The sequence below is a fragment of the Cylas formicarius genome, unplaced genomic scaffold (assembly GCF_029955315.1).
Source record: "Cylas formicarius isolate icCylForm1 unplaced genomic scaffold, icCylForm1.1 PGA_scaffold_8__14_contigs__length_24414737, whole genome shotgun sequence".
Taxonomy (NCBI): Eukaryota; Metazoa; Arthropoda; class Insecta; order Coleoptera; family Brentidae; genus Cylas; species Cylas formicarius.
In genome coordinates, this window is record NW_026844361.1 from 12,231,880 (window position 1) to 12,245,143 (window position 13,264).

At 35.2% G+C, this 13,264-nt stretch overlaps 2 protein-coding genes across 3 annotated transcripts in view; both read right to left on the minus strand.

The window, feature by feature from the left end:
• The window catches only part of LOC132706107 (serine protease filzig), a 65,259-nt gene that overhangs the window by 23,690 nt on the left and 28,305 nt on the right, over nt 1-13,264 (minus strand). The window lies entirely within an intron of this gene.
• Nucleotides 6,530-7,961, minus strand: LOC132706157 (tyrosine aminotransferase). Its single transcript, XM_060677327.1, has one exon. It carries the CDS (start codon nt 7,890-7,892, stop codon nt 6,603-6,605), a length of 1,290 nt encoding a protein of 429 aa, XP_060533310.1. The 5' UTR covers nt 7,893-7,961; the 3' UTR covers nt 6,530-6,602.

Sequence of the window (13,264 nt, forward strand, 5' to 3'; positions counted from 1 at the left end):
CAACGACGCGAATCAAATATTTTTTTATTTTACGTTTTAATAGTTAACATTTTACCTCTTTTCGCCAAATTATCACCGATATATGAATTTGTATTACGAATGGCCTAATTAGAAAGTTCAGCTGTTCAGTTTAATAACGTTTTGCAACCTAGGTTGCCAAAGAAGTTCACTGATCTAAATTGGTAACTTTGCTATGAGTAGAGATACAAAGTCGGATAAATTAAGATGGTGAAAACAGAAAAACAATTAATTTATTGTAGGGTTTCCGAAAAAATCAGGAAAATGTCCTCCATTAAATGTAACACCCTGTATAGTTTTTACTAGTTTGCTAATTTAACCGACTTTGTATCTTCACTCATAACAACGTTATCAATGATAAATACTTTATTTAGATTGTATTATACTCCATTTCCTTATTTATTATTTATGTTAAATGTTAGGCTCAATATTAAAAACAACAATAAAATTTTTAGGATGCTTTTGACAAATTCTAATGTATTATCCTAAAATATACAGCTTATGAAATAGCACTTTCAACACTTCGCGTAAAAGCTTATTGTGGTTTTTTGTTCCTTGTCCATTATTTAGGACACCTTAGTACCTATTCTAGTCTGAATATTGGGTTCTTAGCAATATGATTTTAGTGGTGTTTTCTGTGTTTAGTAGTGGTTTCTTCATTTTTAGTTTTTATAAAAATATTAGTTACACAGCACCTCCTTCTCAAAAAAGCAACATGTTACATCAATAACATTGGTGATGTAAGTTTTAACTGTATTTTAAATTGTTAGTTTCTAATTTTCGATAAATAAACCCCACGCTTTTGTTTTTTAATCGGCAACGAAGTATTTTGGTAAGTTGTCCGTCATTTTTCTCTTCAGATGTAAACGCGAAACGGAGACAGTGATCTCACCATAAAACCAACGGACTATCAGTAAAAGAAAAACCTTGCGCAATAACTTTCACCCAGGCTAATTTTGCGCTTATTTGGACAGCTACGCCTACTAGCGTAATCGAGAATATAAATTGTCGAGATTATGAAAAAGGAATTGTCAATTTCTCTCGAGGTGCAAGATAATCCCGAAGTGAGGCGGTTGTAAAATCTCTTGGTTGGGAGAGTAACAATCAACCAAAGTAAAATGAAAACTGTAGTAAAAAAATATTATGCAATAAGATTGACAAACCTCACTCAGAGGGGGATATTAAAGTCTTATATACAATGGACTAACGTTACGTCATTTTCTATATACAGGGTGTCAATGATAGTTTTGGAGACAATAGGAGAAATAGAGCAAGGAATTCGTGAAAACATTGAAGTCCAATGGGGAAATGGTGTGTTTATATAGTGTTTGTGCATCCTTTTCCATGATTCTCGAGGAAATTAATGCAAAATGTGGTAGGATACAATTTACCTTCGAAATAAACCAGCGAGTTTCATTCTTCCTCTAATTATTTAATGTTTTTATCCACCAGATAACCCACATTGTAAACAAATAGTATTTCTAGAACTATAATCGCAGAAATTTATAAACAATATTTTGTTTTCCAACGCAATAATGATATTGATAATTAAAGTCCGCGTTTTAATAATAAATTGACGCATAACAACAAGTTTTATTCTAGTGTCTTGATTGAGATGGCTTTAATAAATCAATTTCAGGTAGGTTGCAAAGAGCAACACAGACTTCAAGTTCGTAAAAAATGTTTCAGAAATTTTAGTCAATTTCACAAATTTCGAAATAGAACTGGATTTGTCTAAATCTTTTTTTTTACTTATTGTTTTTTTTTCCTTTTTAAACATACTTTTATGCATAAAAGGCACAGAAATTATGAAAAATATTTAGTTATCATTTGTTTTTATGACTGCAATTTACGAATTATAAGTAGTACAAGTTGCTATTATCTGAATTCATGAATGGTATTGTTGAATTTTGTTTTAAGCTTTTTCTGTTTTAGATTTTATGTTTTGCAATTTGCTATGTACGTATCAATTTGTGTATTTATGAATAAAAAAAATAGTCGTGCCTTATTTAAAATAACATTAAATATCTTAATTACGATTAATTAAAACAAATTTTAAAAAATCGAAAACCGATTAACCAAATCGAATAAAAAAGGACCTCCATCTTAAGCAGAAATTTATTGGAACGTTGAGAAGATAATAGAGAACAAATCATACAAATCTTGTATAAAGCATTTCTGTAGGGGATGTCGACATATATAGGAGTCTGATGACTTAATGCCAAAGACAACGGTTAATTAAAGAACTAGAAAAGTTAACAGCAGCTCGTAATTATTCGTCGTCCATTCGTAAAGGTTACACCAATTTATTCAAGCTGTTACCCAAAAGAAATTATTTTGTCATTTGAACGACGACGTGGAACGAACCTCGCGAAATTGGACCTGAAAGTTTAAGTGTCAAATCAGTAAGCATTGTGGCAAAGAAAACCCAAAAACACTGAGAAATCGATTTTTTTATTTGACGTAAAGTGAAAGTCACTAATGTTTGTGTTCCATTTACATTGTTTGCAATACAATAATAACAATGACAGTGATAAATAAAATTCTAACCCTACGCGTCTTACTACCAAATCATGCACTGTTACTGATTTACTTATTATGTCTAATGACATTCAAGTGATAAATCCGAATTTATCTTTTGCGAGTTTTTGCTGCCAAGTGTTACAAATAAGATCAGTTACATTACATACAGGGCGGAATATATTTTATGTAAATCTTAACGCTCTGCTAGACTTGCATGCACCTTTAAAAAAAGTGAGAATCACAAAAAAACTATCAACCTTGGCTAAAAAATGTTAAACATCTAATGAAACTCCGAGATAAAGCGTTTAGTAAATTTAAAAGAAGCAAAAGTAACGCAAATAGGGAGTACCATAAGACTTTACGTAACTTAACTAAAGCAACCATCAAAAATGAAAAAAAAAATATTTATCAATGCCCGATTTGCGAATAAGTAATAATGCGAAAGTAATAATGTCTGGAAAGAAATAAAAAAATACTAATAAACACCCAAGCTGAGAATCAAGATGTAATTGAACACTATACAAATAATGTTAAGAGATCGATGTTTTAAATATGAAATATGATAGTTCATATATATCCATAATACAAATGCGTGTCCGATTCTGTTACCATTCTTGACTTACGTAATTAACTTCTGTATTTCAAAATTCATCGTTCCAGACGCATGGAAAAATGCTTTGGTAACCATTACCAAAAACTAATAATCCTCAAGAATTCAAAGATTTAAGACTAGTTGGTGTCCTGTCATGTTTTTCAAAGGTTTTCGAAAAAAAACTAAATAACCAGTTGTCAGAACACGTGGAGAAAAATCAGGTTCTTCCCGAAAATCAATTTGGATTTAGGCGGTATCACGGATGTTCCTCGGCACTCTCAAATGTCAATGATGACATCGTCAGGACTACAGTCACAGTTTTGGCACTATATTGGGTTAAGTGGTCAGGTTATACAATTTTTTGAATTTTTTTCAAGTAAAAGAACACAGCGTGTTAAGGTTGGCGAAACGGTGTCGGAAGAGATGTCAATGAACTGTGGGGTACCACAGGGGTCCGTTGTTAGCCCCCTGTTGTTACACTTCTAATAATCACAACGTACTCGAACACTGTAGCTTTCATTGTTATGCGGATGATACGCAGGTATATCTGTCATTCCATAAAGATAATCTGTCGAGCAATAAGCAGTGATCTGGAAAATCTAAGAACAATCTCTTTAAAGCATTCCCTATTTCTCAACCTAAAGAAATGTTGTTTAATGAGTTTTGGTCCAAAAACTGATGTTTTTAATATAAAAAACAGCATTTATATAAAAATAGGAGACTGTAGCTTGGAAATTAAAGACAATGTATCTTAGACAATCTGAGACTTATTTTTGATTCGTTGTGTGACTAGCCTGTGCTCTCCATATTCAATCTTGGAGACATCGTTTATGGCACTTGTTTAACGGCAGCTCAAAAAAACAAAATATAAAAAATGCAAAATTTTTGTCTTCGTCTGATATACGGAATCCGAAAACTTGGGCAAATATCATATAGATTTAAGCATGCCAATTGGTTGAATACGGAGTGTAGAAGAGATATGCGTTTAGCTTGTTTTTATCATCGAATTTGGTTTTTTAAATCTCCGACATATCTGCATAATAAAATTATATTTAGATCCCATGTACATAATATAAATATTCGATTTAGAGGACTGATAACACCACCTCGCCTCAGATCGTCCTTTTTTGAAAGAAGTTTTACTTACAACATCGCGAAGCTTATAACTCACTTCCTAGTCATTTTAAATCTTTTTCTCCATCAAACTTTAAACGCCACATTTTTCAGTATTATTTTAACAAATCCTACAATAATTAATACCACCTGTTGTAGAGTAAAACATTTTATGGGGTGTTTTTTTTTCGATGTATAGAACTTTAAGTTGCAATAAAACAACCATGGATTATTCGATTGACATGAATTTTATTTATCCGAAAGATAATATGATTTCTGGCATATGACCGCCACGGCTGGCGCGGATGTAGTCCAATCTGGAAGTCCAATTTTCGATGACTTTATCCAGCATTTTTCGCTGTATATCGGCAATAACACTTCGAATGTTGTCTTCCAAATGTGGCTTATCCGCATAGAAAAATGACTTTACATAGCCCCACAGAAAGTAGTCTAGCGGTGTGAAATTAGGCCACCAAACGTGTCTTTCAATAAATCGATTGTGGCACGAGCTGTGTGACATGTTGTGCCGTCTTGTTGAAACCATATCTCCTGGACATCACGGTTATTCAGTTCAGGAATGAAAGAGTTAGTAATCATAGCTCTATACCGATCACCATTGACTGTAACGTTCTGGCCATCATCGTTTTGGAAGAAGTACGGACCAATGATTGCACCAGCCCATAAAACGCAGCAAACAGTCAGTTTTTCTGGATGTAACGGTGTTTCGACATACACTTGAGGATTAGCTTCGCTCCAAATGCAGCAGTTTTGTTTGTTGACGTAGCCATTCAACCAGAAGTGCGCTTCATCGCTAAACAAAATTCGCTTATGAAAATCGGGAACAACGGCAATCTCGTTTTGGGCCCATTCGACGAATCTACGCCCTACTTGATGATCGTTTGCCTTCAATTCTTGCACGAGTTGGATTTTGTAAGCACGTAAACCAAGATCCTTCCGCAAAATCTTCCATAAAGTGGATGGACACAGATCGAATTCCTGTGCTCAATGGCGGATGGACTCATTCGGGTCTTCCTCAATGCTACGCTCTACAGCAGCGATAGCTTCTTCTGTACGCACCGCACGGCGTCTCTGGGGATGCGAGTTATCAATAAGAGTAAACGTGTGCGAAAACGTTCCATGGTTAATCGAATTAACTGCTCTGATGGACGATTTTGTCGACGATAAAATGGACGTAGTGCGCGATACGTATTCCGCACAGAACCATTATTTTCGAAATAAAATTGCACTATTTGCATTCATTCACTATTCATGATGAATTGCCAAACCAAACTGAGAATAAATGACTTGACAGCTGCTAAATCGGTCGCCATCTTGAACAGTAATGCCAACTTAAAGTTCTATACATCGAAAAGAAACACCCATTATATTGATTTTTATGTGCTGTGCCAAAGGTTATATTTCCCATATTAAGTTTACGGTTGAATGGAGCAGGGTGGTCTGGTCACTTGTGGCTTACTAGAATTACTAGAATACTAGAACACTAGAATACTAGAATGCATTTTTCATATATTGCTGAGACAAAGTGTATGATGGTGAAATAAAGACATTATCATTATTATTATTATTATTATCATTATTATTATTATTATTAATATTATTATTATTATTATTATACGTTAATTGGAAAAAACAATTACATATCCGAAAGTTTGTTTAAAAAACATATTTAGATGTTAACAAGTTTTTTTGATAAAAGTTTGAAAAAGAATTCAATAAATGAAGTTTAATGCTATAAAATGACCTATTTACATACGAAAAAGAATACGACCAAAGTTACTTCCTGTTCAAATGAAAACTTGTCACAACAAAAGTATGAAATTGGGCAACAAAATGAAATGCATATGGGCAATATCCAATGAGATTACGACAAAAAGCAAAGAATGTAGCTGATGAATATAATAAGTACGAAGCGAAAGAGTAATGTGATAAAAAAATTGTATTGCGGATTGCTTCTCGCAACAGTAAAAGAAGATAAAATGTTTCCTTCCATATCCGCATTGTACTTTGGGGAGAAAACTATTGCTTAAATTAATGTAAAACAATGTAATGTCGGTATAGCAACAAAATCAATGTTATTTATCATCAGAAGATGCCTCGCGTTCCCTCTCTCAATGGAAGCGTTGCTATGTTTAAACTTTATTTAACGAAGCTGAAATTTGAATTTCATTAAAAAAAACAAGTTCTTTCGTAGGTGAAAAGTGCGTGAGATCACAATCTCCAATTAATGTTGGGATTAAAAAAAAACACTTTTTTAATCGTATTTGTATTATTGGTAAGCTTAATCTAAAAGACACCCGTCGGAAAAGTTAAACCTAAAAAATGCCGAGTCAGTCTTTCAAAATCGATAATGATTATTGCAAAAGTCGCGAATCCTGTCGCAGGCCTTCATCAAAAGGTCTTCGGGCACGGTGAGGACTATCCGGACGAACCCCGAGATCCCGAAACAATCCCCGGGCAAACAAAACACGGATTCCTCTTCCATCATGGCCTTGACAAAGTCCAGGCTCGTTTCAAACTCCGGGAATCGCTTCAGATGAACTTCCACCAGCATGTACATGGCTCCGTCGGGCATGTAAGGCGTGAGACCCTTCGCGTCGCACAATCTATCGTAGGTTACCAGAGCGTGACGATGTAGGGTCGCTACGAGCGCCTCGTGGAAGCTTTGAGGAGTGTTTTTGAAAATATCCGCCAACGCTCCTTGGATCAAAGTGTTACTCCCTATCGTGCGTTGACTCAGGCGCGTCAAGCCTTCGCGGATGGCGTCGAAAGCACCTACTTCGTCGTGCAATAGTATCCAGCCTAGACGCCAGCCGGGAGCCAAGAACCTTTTGGCCAATCCGCCGCAGATCAAGATAGGCACCCCGGAGTGCAGCGAAGCGACGGACACGAATCCGGTACCCGGAAACACGAGCCTCTCGTAAATCTCGTCCGCGATCACGGGCAGTCTATACTTCGACGCCAAGTCCAATATGTCCGCCAGATGGCGCCCGCTGTAAACCGAGCCGCAAGGGTTCGAAGGATTCACCACCACGATGGCCGCAGTTTTGGCATCCACTTGGTCCTCCAGGTGTTGCAAGTCCGCTTCCCAATTGTTCTCGGGGATCAGGTCGTAATATTTGACGTTTACTCCGACGGCCTCGGCCAGGGTGCGATAAATCGAAAACCCCGGTCTCGGGATGAGAATGTTCTGGCCTTTGCCCGAGTCAGCCAATACGGTGATGCACATTTCTAGCGCAGAAGAGCACCCGCTGCAGAGAATCACGTCTCGGGCTTCGTAGCGTACTCCGTCGTAGCTCACGTAATCGGCTACGGCGCTTCGCGCTCGGTTGTAGCCTACGCTCGGCGCGTAGCCATTGTAGCCGCCCCCTTCGGTAGCGGCTACGACGGCTTTTACCGCTTCCGGAGGCGGGGCGAGGTTGCCGTATATCGTCGGATCCCCTAGAGAGAGCGCGATCACCGATTTGGCCGGGTTCGGCTGCAGATCTAAAGTGTCTACGACTTCCCTTATCAAGTTCCTGCAGTTTTTCGCTACGGCTGACGGTTCCACTTTCCAAACGTCGGCTTTGGCGGCACTGCTCACAGTTAAATCGAAATCCTCACTAGCGCTATTTAGTTTGTCGAGCATTATCACGTGGAAAGATATAACGAAACGCGCAGCGAACGGGTTGTGAGGAGATTTTCGCAATCGCGAGGCGTTATAACGACGGAGAAGAAATTAATAATGTATTTTCGCACGGGAACCTGTTCCAACCCGGTTTTTCGATTAAAAAAAAAACAAGCCAAGGTCGGTAAATATTTTGTTAATATTCATGAGGAATTCGATTAATTGCGACTCGCTTTTTTTTTCCTTCTTTCGTTTCGTTTTCGCTTTTCCGCGCTATTTCAATTCAACGAATTCGGCAGGAAAGGGGCTGCGGAAGCTGGACATCTCGCACACGTAATGGTAATGTTTTAACTTTTAAGATCGATGAAATCGAATTTTTCGAAAGTAAACGCCGTAGTAATTTTTTTCCAGATCTCGGTAACGCTGGGTCCTACGGTACCAACGGAATCAGCGTCAAAAAATAAGCATTTCAATTTTATTCTGTTTCTCTGTTCTCCGTGCCACGGGTTTTAATTCAATAAGTCTGTAGCCGTTCGAACCAGAAGGCTCAAATTTTTGTCAGTTTTTTGCGGTCCACTAGATGCAAAAGATATTTGAAAATGGCGGCGATCGAAGATTGGCAGCCATCTTTTTTTTTTATTTTGGACTGTTTTTTTGGCATCGCTATGAAACACGATAAGTCTCCGAAAATTGCAATACAATATCTAATGTATACGATACAAATTATATTAAAAAAAATAATCCTTGTTAAAAAAAGACATATATTATGTATGTATATTGTGTATCTTCAATGACATCACAAAAAAGATTTTTACAAAAGCGAAAAAGAGATATATAAATGGATTGGAAGTTTTGTTATTTCAATGTCTTTAATAAAGTAAGGATCCCATATTGTCTGACCATATTCTAATATTGGACGAATGGAAGACTTATAAAGTTTTACTATGGCTTTTTTCATACAAAACACCAAAGAATTAACCTGTTTAACTACTTTGAAATATATGTTTCAAGTTGGAAGTTATCATAATTCCAAGGTCTTTCTGTTCTTCTACACGTTATAAGCTCTTTTTATTAAGGGTATAACGACACTCAGTTCTGTTTGTTCCAATGCTCAAAACATTGCATTTCTATTCGTTTAGTCTCATTTTCCATTTTTTGGACCAAATTTAGACCATTTGGACCATTTGGACCATTGTTGAAGAAGAGTTTTGTATCATCTGCAAACATTGTGATTGAAGTTTTCATGGTTTCACTTATATGGAACGGCCCAAGAACTGATCCCTGCGGAACATCACTAAGCACATTATGCCTTTTGGCTTTTACTTGGTGAAAATCCATTTAACAAAATAAATAAGAACTAAAAGTTCAGATTTTCACGAAATTATATTGTTTCGACAACACCGTGTCTTTATGAAATGTAATATTTACAAACTACTACTTTATGGACAGATTTACATCTCTAAGGAAGGTTTGATTATGGGAAACCCACTTAGTTCTTTGTCAGCTGAGATTTTTAAGGATAACTTGAAAAGTTTTCTATGGTGGTATAGATACGTGGATGATATCTTTGCTTGCCTTGTGGGAACGGACAGACAATTGAAATTTTTTTTAAATTATAATAAATATACTTATCACACTATGAACAGGATAACTCTATTAATTTTCAAGACTTAACTATTACGAAAACGCAAAACAAATTAGATTTTTCCATATACCTTCACACACGCACACAGTAATACATAAAAGCTCAAATCACTCTTATACACACAAAATTTCACTCTTTCACTCTTTTATACACAGATTTCTTAATACGCCACTCTCAACAGAAAATTGCAAAAAAGAACTTAACATCATTAAACAAATTGCACTGAACAACGGCTACAATCCGTCCGTTATCAATAAAATTATAAACAAAAAACAAATCCAGACAGCAGTAAACTCTATTTATCCGAAACCTAATACAGAACACCAATAATTTAAAACAATTACATACATAGGAGAACCTAGCGAAAAAGTTTCAAAACATTTGTCAAAATGTGGTTTAAAAATAGCTTTCAGAACTAACCACACAATAGGAAAATTTTTGAAAAAACAATAAAACGAAGTGTCCAAAATCTCAAAAATCAGGTTGAAATGCGGATCTTGTCCTAAAATTTGTATTGGACAAACAGGTAGATCCTTCAAGAAACGCATTAACGAACATAAAAGAGCGTTTAAAAACAATAGTCTGGATTCTAATTATGCTGCACACTTAAACACAGAAAAACACATTTTTGACGACAATTTTGATATTTTACATACAGCCAGAAAAAGTAGAAAATTAAATTTATTGGAAGTCATACAGATTAACAAAATGAGACATTAAAATGTATTGCTTAACGATAAATTAAATTTAAATACCCCTCCTTTAATGAACTTAAATTCTCACAACAACATTAATTAAGTTTTTATTGTCATATTTCGGTATATATAGTAGCAGGTAGTCTGTAAATATTACATTTCATAACGATAAATTCGAAGCTATGGTCTTCGAATTTATCACAAGTATGAAGCTTGGTTCCCTGACGCAACTTACTGAAATTGGGGTTGCTGGCGGGTAGGGAAGTATTTTAAATTTTGCGAGGGTCCAACAAAGAAATCATTTCTGGAAAACGGTTTAAGCGACAGAAGAAATTCTTGAAGGCGAAGATGCAGAAGAATCGGCTAAATAAAATTTTATTCTTAAAAATTTTTCAAAATTATACCGGGTGCGCCGCAAATTAAAAAACAATGAAAAAGACTGTACTCCAGATGTCAGTTTCTATTGTACTGTATTCAAAAATTAACAGGCGTCTTAAATGTAAAGCTATCGACTTCAGATTGGGCAGAAGGGTAGAAGTCCACACCCGCATTTTATCTGTTGAAAAAGCACTTACTCAAATCTAGCAAAATATTTTTTTTAAATTAATATATTTTTTTATATATTTTGACTTCCAAAAAAAAATATTTTCTAGAAAACTATTAACCAGATCGGCAAAATTTGTAAACCAGGAAATGCGGGAGATCGGGGATCATAACATTTAATTATTCATTCATTCACTTATTATATAGAGGGTTTTTCAATTATAGACAAAAATCTAAAAGACCCCAAAAATCGTTCTTTTCGCTATTAAATTATTAGCCGTGAATCAAAATTCGTGGAAACTCTGGCCAATTGGATTAAAGGGTGCTGTTTACGCTGTACGAGATATTTGAAAAAATCCAAATGAAAATCAAAACATGCTTTTTTAAAGCATCAGTTGCTTCTTCTGGTGGAAATAAAAAGAAGTCATTAGGTGCCAAATCGGGACAGCTCATCAAATCGACGTTTTTAATGCTCAAAAAGTTTTTTGTTTGCACTGATCAGTGAGAGCTAGCATTGGCGGCGTAGAGAGGGAAAAGTGGGCACGTTTTTCGACAGATTTGCTAACTGCTATCAGCAAAATATAAATAAAAAGTAAAACGATTAACGATTATCCATGCAATTTCTATGTCTAAAAAATTAAAAAGTTTTTTTTCTTATTATGCTTTTAAACAGAAATGTGGGTTACACAACGTACTGGCTAAAGGGACATATAAAAATCTTTTTAAAAAAACATTTCCCTGTATGGTTTGCCCCATATTTTCATCGCGGACTATTTATAAGATTCGTAGCTCTGTCTTTGTTTAGAAAATGATGCAACATCATAAGACGAAATCCATGTTTATTGTGTGGAATTCAAAACTTGTAATTTTAATAGATAAGGCACATTTCACAGCATGTCTTCGAATTAGCAAAGTGAAAAATACTCCATATGGGATTAGGTAAAGATGTGTCTTGTTGAATTTCTTGTAAAAATAGAAATAGAATTTTTTTTTGTTTTTTTTTGGGTTTAGTGTTTTCAAAGTCAGTTTCATTAAGATTAATGTTTGGTCCGAAGTAGACCATGGAAACATAACATTTTTCTTACCGCCATTGGTCATTTCCTTTTTGTCAGGATCTTTTAATGACTTTAGAATAAAATGCTAAATGAATTTTTTTACAAACCAAAACTCAACAAAAGATACACTCATTCAATACTTTGCTAATATCTTCCTTCTGTATTTTAAAATTTAATATAATTTTATTTGCACATAGCATTTTAAGGGATGTACACACTTCATATGTACATATGTCCTAAAGTCCTAACTTTTAAAGTCGGCAATACGTAATGTGGAACGTCACTAATTTCGTTAAAACAAATGTTTACATTTACTTATGAGCAGAATTGAGTTGATTTTTGTTTAGTCCTTCATACGGTGTCACTCAAAAATGAAAACTAATTTCTCTGCATGCTGTCATATTAACAAAATTGTGATAACTATGCAGAGAAGAGGTGTATTTAAAAAACATAATGGTGCACTAAATAATGCTTTTTGATACTATATTATGTATGTGCCAAATGTCATTAACATTTTAATGCGGTTATTACAGATACTACAAAAAATATATTTTAATTCAGGATATAAGTTCATTTCAAGTTTTCTTTTTAAAATGGACCCAGATATCGCCTCCTTAATTATTGACATTCAATTAGAAAACACCCTGTATATATCAGTTGACCATCTACCAGTCGACTTAATTTTTTTGCTTCGGTTTAAAATGACATATTTGCCCGTGACATCCCGTTCCTATATCGTAATATATTGACGTGGTTAACCTTTAGTACGCGTTGTAACCAGTGTTTACTTTCCCCAATACATCAGCCGAATAAATATTCGTGTGCCTCTGCTACCGCTTTCTTTCCGACAAGATTCTCCTTGTACGATGATTCCGGGTCATATGACCAATTCATTAAACCGACAATTTTCGGAAGACGCTCCCAGAATACCTTCCGTACAGTATTTTGCTACTCCGTGCCCTAAAATACCCCATTAGGCACGTTATACGTGACAGGGAGTCCACGTCATTTCCGATACTTTAATCACGGATTTGGGAGCGATCACAGGTTAATATTTTCATTCCTTGTTAACCCATTTTGAACCAATGGTGCCTTCTATAAATTTTTTTTTGTCACATCCAGGAAATATTTTTGCGCATCCATTTAGAAATTTTATTATTATCACTACTAAAGAACAAAATCTCTTATATATAAGATTGCATTCCTTGTAAATTTGTACTAAAAATAACGTGAAAAAAAATTTACAGAACATATTGATGCGGTCTATATAAACTAATCAACTGATATAGTTGGAACCTTCGAGATACATACACCGAATGATGCAGCTGAATGGGACTCATCAGATGATCAAATCCTGGAATTCAAAAGAAGACATATGCTTTCTGCAAACGACATGCGACAGATAGAGTGCAGTCGCAGACCTATATCCGATGAATTTAGATCATGTGAGGAACT

Coding starts and splice junctions, on each gene's coding strand:
- LOC132706157 (XM_060677327.1), bottom strand. CDS start 7,892: ATGCTCGACAAACTAAATAGCGCTAGTGAGGATTTCGATTTAACTGTG.